This window comes from Salmo salar, chromosome ssa07, assembly GCF_905237065.1.
Source record: "Salmo salar chromosome ssa07, Ssal_v3.1, whole genome shotgun sequence".
Taxonomy (NCBI): Eukaryota; Metazoa; Chordata; class Actinopteri; order Salmoniformes; family Salmonidae; genus Salmo; species Salmo salar.
This window is the reverse complement of record NC_059448.1, coordinates 60,190,984-60,198,531: the sequence shown is the minus strand read 5'-3', so window position 1 is coordinate 60,198,531 and position 7,548 is coordinate 60,190,984. Positions and strand designations below refer to the sequence as shown.

Genomic DNA, 7,548 nt, shown 5'->3' with positions numbered 1-7,548 from the left:
CAATACGGAGGGCTAGCTTTCTGTCAAACAGCCAATACGGAGGGCTAGCTTTCTGTCGAACAGCCAATACGGAGGGCCAGCTTTCTGTCAAACAGCCAATACGGAGGGCTAGCTTTCTGTCAAACAGCCAATACGGAGGGCTAGCTTTCTGTCAAACAGCCAATACGGAGGGCTAGCTTTCTGTCAAACAGCCAATACGGAGGGCTAGCTTTCTGTCAAACAGCCAATACGGAGGGCTAGCTTTCTGTCAAACAGCCAATACGGAGGGCTAGCTTTCTGTCAAACAGCCAATACGGAGGGCTAGCTTTCTGTCAAACAGCCAATACGGAGGGCCAGCTTTCTAGTAAAGCCTGAAATGAGGTTCTTAATTTAATACAATCTACATCACCTCGGGTTTACCAGAGTGCATTTCATAATGTCTCCATTTTTGCCCCAAATAATTTATTCACTATAAGTGATATTGGAGTTTCGGTGTTCCTTTGAATAAAGTTAAAATGTCAAAGCATCATTAGTGGAACGAACAAACTGCTGGTGATTCAATATTTTATTGGTCTTTTATTGAATTGAGATATCCACCCCTAACACAATAATGAGAAGATTCAGAACAATTCATAAAACAGAGGATGGATCTCTCCAGGGGTATAAAACACGGAGCTTGTTTAGGAGAATATACTGTGCTGCTGTGTTCACTCTGCAAACTGACTCTGACATTAATGTCAATGTACAACATTTATACTAGAAATTACAGCCATTTTCACAGAGAAAATATGAAATCTCTTTAAACACGTTAGAAATCAGAGCCCCTACATGTCCTTGTTGTCTCTCTATCTCTCTGATTTGCATGATGGTAAGACTGAATTCTCAGTCTCAATTCACATTTTGTCTATCACCTGTTGCTGTAGGCCTGAGAAGAAGGGAGATGTCACCCCTGGACTTCCAGAGAAGGAGGCTGTTGGTCTGAAGAAGCAGGGAGACATTCCCCCTGGACTTCCAGAGAAGGAGGCTGTTGGTCTGAAGAAGCAGGGAGATGTCACCCCTGGACTTCCAGAGAAGGAGGCTGTTGGTCTGAAGAAGCAGGGAGACATTCCCCCTGGACTTCCAGAGAAGAAGGCTGTTGGTCTGAAGAAGCAGGGAGACATTCCCCTGGACTTCCAGAGAAGGAGGCTGTTGGTCTGACGAAGCAGGGAGACATTCCCCCTGGACTTCCAGAGAAGGAGGCTGTTGGTCTGAAGAAGAGTTTTAATAATGAGGACCTCCTCGAAGTACCTGTTGTGACCATGTCCAAGGTCATTTCTGATCAACCTCCACCCAAGACCCAACGCATCACGTTCCACAGCCCCGTGCTGCAGGCCGTGTACCCTATCACCCCTAACAATGAAACACAAACCAGGAAGGCAGAGGAAGATAGAAAACCCCTGTATCCCAGAGTCCTCTCTTCTACATCCACCTGCGCTGTATCTAACACCATCGGTCCTGAGAAAGTATACAGATTCCAGCCACATCTTCTGAGAGATAACCCCCTCCATACTCCTCTGAGTGGACCGATCCAAAGGCTTTAACCCAAGGAAGGACTGAGTGGACTGAACCAAGGGCTCCAACCCAGGGGAGGAGAGAGATGCTGTTGATCAGACTGAGCATCACATGGTCCAAAGCCGAGAACAGCAGCAACCTGAGACAGCCACAGTCCCAGTCTCAGCTCCAGCGTTGCCCCATCCGTCCTCTGAAACCAGCCCTGAGAAGACTGCCCATTTCCAACACAAGGAGGCTGAGGGACTGGGGGAGACGGGGGACGACGTTGGGGTGTCTGTGGGAGGAGGAGGAGGGGTGTGTCCCACCCCGGTCCCAGTCCAGCCTGGGTTACTGGAACCCTTTACAGGGTTCAAAGAGCACCTCTGTCGCCAGCTTCTCCACTCCCCACCCCCTGGCCCAGCTTCTGGAGAAGGCCTCCGAGGTAGACCATATAGACAGACAGGCAGACAGACAGGCAGACAGACCAGTAGATAGACAGATAATGTCCCAGGTTCCTCAGGTGCATACCCTCCAGACCCCCTGCAGTACTCTACCAGCCCATACCGTGCAGCTGTCTGGATCTCAGGGTCCAGGAGGGGCTCTGCCCAGAATCACCATGACCAGACCAACTCCTTCCCCCAAACTCCCCCTCCTTCAGTCACACAATAAGAACAGGCATGCAGCATAGATAGATAGATAGATAGATAGATAGATAGATAGATAGATAGATAGATAGATAGATAGATAGATAGATAGATAGATAGATAGATAGATAGATAGATAGATAGATAGATAGATAGTCTATTTTACATGGAACTGTCAACCTACAGTGGTGTTCTAACTCGAAACCATCAATCTACAGGCCTGTTCTAACATGGAACCGTCACTCTACAGGCCTGTTCTACCATGGAACCGTCACGCTACAGGCCTGTTCTACCATGGAACCGTCACTCTACAGGCCTGTTCTACCATGGAACCGTCACTCTACAGGCCTGTTCTTACATGGAACCGTCACTCTACAGGCCTGTTCTACCATGGAACCGTCACTCTACAGGCCTGTTCTATCATGGAACCGTCACTCTACAGGCCTGTTCTACCATGGAACCTTCACTTTACAGGCCTGTTCTACCATGGAACCGTCACTCTACAGGCCTGTTCTACCAATTAACCGTCACTCTACAGGCCTGTTCTACCATGGAACCATCACTCTACAGGCCTGTTCTACCATGGAACCGTCACTCTACAGGCCTGTTCTACCATGGAACCTTCAATCTACAGGCCTGTTCTACCATGGAACCGTCACTCTACAGGCCTGTTCTACCATGGAACCGTCACTCTACAGGCCTGTTCTACCATGGAACCTTCAATCTTTAGGGGCGCCGAGACACAGCCCTGGGGGACTCTGCCTTCAGCACTGCTAATAAGGAGGATAATTGTTTTAGCTATACAGGATTGCTACGGCCTGGTCTGCTGAGACGAGCACAATCCCAACGTCAATGACTATAGATCAGGCCTTGACTGAGTCCCTATTTCGTATAGAGTTGCACTACTTCTGACCAGAGCCCTATGGGCCCTGTATAAGGATAGTGTACTATTTAGGAGGCATGCCTCGTCTCTGTGGTGTCTGGACTGACCATGCTGTGTGTTGTAGTGGTGTGAGAGAGAGTTGTTTGTTAGCTGTGACAAGACTGAAAACTCTGTCAAATATATGTCCTGTGTAGTTAGCTGCTACATTCTGTTCTCTATGTGTTGTGTAGTTAGCTGCTACATTCTGTTCTCTATGTGTTGTGTAGTTAGCTGCTACATTGTGTTCTCTATGTCCTGTGTAGTTAGCTGCTACATTCTGTTCTCTATGTCCTGTGTAGTTAGCTGCTACATTCTGTTCTCTATGTCCTGTGTAGTTAGCTGCTACATTCTGTTCTCTATGTCCTGTGTAGTTAGCTGCTACATTCTGTTCTCTCTGTCCTGTGTAGTTAGCTGCTACATTCTGTTCTCTATGTCCTGTGTAGTTAGCTGCTACATTCTGTTCTCTATGTCCTGTGTAGTTAGCTGCTACATTGTGTTCTCTATGTCCTGTGTAGTTAGCTGCTACATTCTGTTCTCTATGTCCTGTGTAGTTAGCTGCTACATTCTGTTCTCTATGTGTTGTGTAGTTAGCTGCTACATTCTGTTCTCTATGTGTTGTGTAGTTAGCTGCTACATTCTGTTCTCTATGTCCTGTGTAGTTAGCTGATACATTCTGTTCTCTATGTGTTGTGTAGTTAGCTGCTACATTCTGTTCTCTATGTGTTGTGTAGTTAGCTGCTACATTCTGTTCTCTATGTCCTGTGTAGTTAGCTGATACATTCTGTTCTCTATGGCCTGTGTAGTTAGCTGATACATTCTGTTCTCTATGTCCTGTGTAGTTAGCTGCTACATTCTGTTCTCTCTGTCCTGTGTAGTTAGCTGCTACATTCTGTTCTCTATGTCCTGTGTAGTTAGCTGCTACATTCTGTTCTCTATGTCCTGTGTAGTTAGCTGCTACATTGTGTTCTCTATGTCCTGTGTAGTTAGCTGCTACATTGTGTTCTCTATGTCCTGTGTAGTTAGCTGCTACATTCTGTTCTCTATGTCCTGTGTAGTTAGCTGCTACATTGTGTTCTCTATGTCCTGTGTAGTTAGCTGCTACATTCTGTTCTCTATGTCCTGTGTAGTTAGCTGCTACATTCTGTTCTCTATATGTTGTGTAGGTAGCTGCTACATTCTGTTCTCTATGTCCTGTGTAGTTAGCTGCTACATTCTGTTCTCTATGTCCTGTGTAGTTAGCTGCTACATTCTGTTCTCTATGTCCTGTGTAGTTAGCTGCTACATTCTGTTCTCTATGTCCTGTGTAGTTAGCTGCTACATTCTGTTCTCTATGTGTTGTGTAGTTAGCTGCTACATTCTGTTTTCTATGTGTTGTGTAGTTAGCTGCTCCATTCTGTTCTCTCTGTGTTGTGTAGTTAGCTGCTACATTCTGTTCTCTCTGTGTTGTGTAGTTAGCTGCTACATTGTGTTCTCTATGTCCTGATTAGTTAGCTGCTACATTCTGTTCTCTATGTCCTGTGTAGTTAGCTGCTACATTCTGTTCTCTATCTGTTGTGTAGTTAGCTGCTACATTCTGTTCTCTATCTGTTGTGTAGTTAGCTGCCACATTCTGTTCTCTATCTGTTGTGTAGTTAGCTGCTACATTCTGTTCTCTATCTGTTGTGTAGTTAGCTGCTACATTCTGTTCTCTATGTCCTGTGTAGTTAGCTGCTACATTGTGTTCTCTATGTCCTGTGTAGTTAGCTGCTACATTCTGTTCTCTATGTCCTGTGTAGTTAGCTGCTACATTCTGTTCTCTATGTCCTGTGTAGTTAGCTGCTACATTGTGTTCTCTATGTCCTGTGTAGTTAGCTGCTACATTCTGTTCTCTATGTCCTGTGTAGTTAGCTGCTACATTCTGTTCTCTATGTCCTGTGTAGTTAGCTGCTACATTCTGTTCTCTATGTCCTGTGTAGTTAGCTGCTACATTGTCTTCTCTATGTCCTGTGTAGTTAGCTGCTACATTCTGTTCTCTATGTCCTGTGTAGTTAGCTGCTACATTGTGTTCTCTATGTCCTGTGTAGTTAGCTGCTACATTCTGTTCTCTCTATGACAAGTTGGCTTGTGAAGATCACTCTGTCAATGCATGACGTTTTTGTAGTTGTTGTTATCTCGACAAATCCTCTATTTTGGAGAGCACCATTTTATTCTGTATGCTGATTATTATATTACCATTGTAATATGTATCCCCCTTACATTTCCATGTGTTGAATTGCGACAACGGTTTCTTAACCAGCATTCACTAAAATGTTTCTTTACATGACGATTTTCTCTATTGAAGAAATAAACATTCGCTTCTATAAGCTATAATGGACATCATATGTTGGCAAGATAAGCAATAATTCAGGAGGGAGAGGGAGAGGGAGAGGGAGAGGGAGAGAGAGAGAGAGAGAGAGAGAGAGAGAGAGAGAGAGAGAGAGAGAGAGAGAGAGAGAGAGAGAGAGAGAGAGAGAGAGAGAGAGAGAGAGAGAGAGAGAGAGAGAGAGAGAGAGAGAGAGAGAGAGAGAGAGAGAGAGAGAGAGAGAGAGAGAGAGAGAGAGAGAGAGAGAGAGAGAGAGAGAGAGAGAGAGAGAGAGAGAGAGAGAGAGAGAGAGAGAGAGAGAGAGAGATCTCAATCCCTGGTTTAACACTCGGATAGTCTGGTCAGTCATCTGGTTAGTCATTAGCCAGCAGACTGGTCTCCCGGGGCCTGGGAGAAAGGCCCCCTACTGCGGACACAACATTCTCTACATTCCTGACTAGGACAGGGTGTGGGCCCCTACAACAGGGCTTGGGTTGGAGGAGCAGGGTGGGCCCTATGAGCCCTGGTCTAAAGTAGTGCACCATATACAGTGAGGGAAAAAAGTATTTGATCCCCTGCTGATTTTGTACGTTTGCCCACTGACAAAGAAATGATCAGTCTATAATTTTAATGGTAGGTTTATTTGAACAGTGAGAGACAGAATAACAAAAAATCCAGAAAACACATGTCAAAAATGTTATAAATTGATTTGCATTTTAATGAGGGAAATAAGTATTTGACCCCTCTGCAAAACATGACTTAGTACTTGGTGGCAAAACCCTTGTTGGCAATCACAGAGGTCAGACGTTTCTTGTACTTGGCCACCAGGTTTGCACACATCTCAGGAGGGATTTTGTCCCACTCCTCTTTGCAGATCTTCTCCAAGTCATTAAGGTTTCGAGGCTGACGTTTGGCAACTCGAACCTTCAGCTCCTCCACAGATTTTCTATGGGATTAAGGTCTGGAGACTGGCTAGGCCACTCCAGGACCTTAATGTGCTTCTTCTTGAGCCACTCCTTTGTTGCCTTGGTCGTGTGCTTTGGGTCATTGTCATGCTGGAATACCCATCCACGACCCATTTTTAATGCCCTGGCTGAGGGAAGGAGGTTCTCACCCAAGATTTGACGGTACATGGCCCCGTCCATCGTCCCTTTGATGCGGTGAAGTTGTCCTGTCCCCTTAGCAGAAAAACACCCCCAAAGCATAATGTTTCCACCTCCATGTTTGACGGTGGGGATGGTGTTCTTGGGGTCATAGGCAGCATGCCTCCTCCTCCAAACACGGCGAGTTGAGTTGATGCCAAAGAACTCCATTTTGGTCTCATCTGACCACAACACTTTCACCCAGTTGTCCTCTGAATCATTCAGATGTTCATTGGCAAACTTCAGACAGGCATGTATATGTGCTTTCTGAGCAGGGGGACCTTGCGGGCGATGCAGGATTTCAGTCCTTCACGGCGTAGTGTGTTACCAATTGTTTTCTTGGTGACTGGTCCCAGCTGCCTTGAGATCATTGACAAGATCCTCCCGTGTAGTTCTGGGCTGATTCCTCACCGTTCTCATGATCATTGCAACTCCACGAGGTGAGATCTTGCATGGAGCCCCAGGCCGAGGGAGATTGACAGTTCTTTTGTGTTTCTTCCATTTGCGAATAATCGCACCAACTGTTGTCACCTTCTCACCAAGCTGCTTGGCGATGGCCTTGTAGCCCATTCCAGCCTTGTGTAGGTCTACAATCTTGTCCCTGACATCCTTGGAGAGCTCTTTGGTCTTGGCAATGGTGGAGAGTTTGGAATCTGATTGATTGATTGCTTCTGTGGACAGGAGTCTTTTATACAGGTAACAAACTGAGATTAGGAGCACTCCCTTTAAGAGTGTGTTCCTAATCTCAGCTCGTTACCTGTATAAAAGACACCTGGGAGCCAGAAATCTTTCTGATTGAGAGGGGTCAAATACTTATTTCCCCTCATTAAAATGCAATTCAATTTATAACATTTTTTACATGTGTTTTTCTGGATTCTTTTGTTGTTATTCTGTCTCTCACTGTTCAAATAAACCTTCCATTAAAATGATAGACTGATCATTTCTTTGTCAGTGGGCAAATGTACAAAATCAGCAGGGGATCAAATACTTTTTTCCCTCACTGTAGGGAAT

The 7,548-nt window shown here is 45.5% G+C and overlaps 1 protein-coding gene across 1 annotated transcript in view; it reads left to right on the top strand.

The window, feature by feature from the left end:
* The window catches only part of LOC123743837 (uncharacterized), an 8,187-nt gene extending 7,011 nt beyond the window's left edge, over positions 1–1,176 (top strand). Inside the window, exon 6 of the mRNA XM_045722525.1 lies at positions 903–1,176. Coding sequence (XP_045578481.1) covers positions 903–1,176 — 274 coding nt within the window. The remainder of the gene's footprint in view (positions 1–902) is intronic.
* The last annotated feature ends 6,372 nt before the right edge of the window (positions 1,177–7,548 follow it).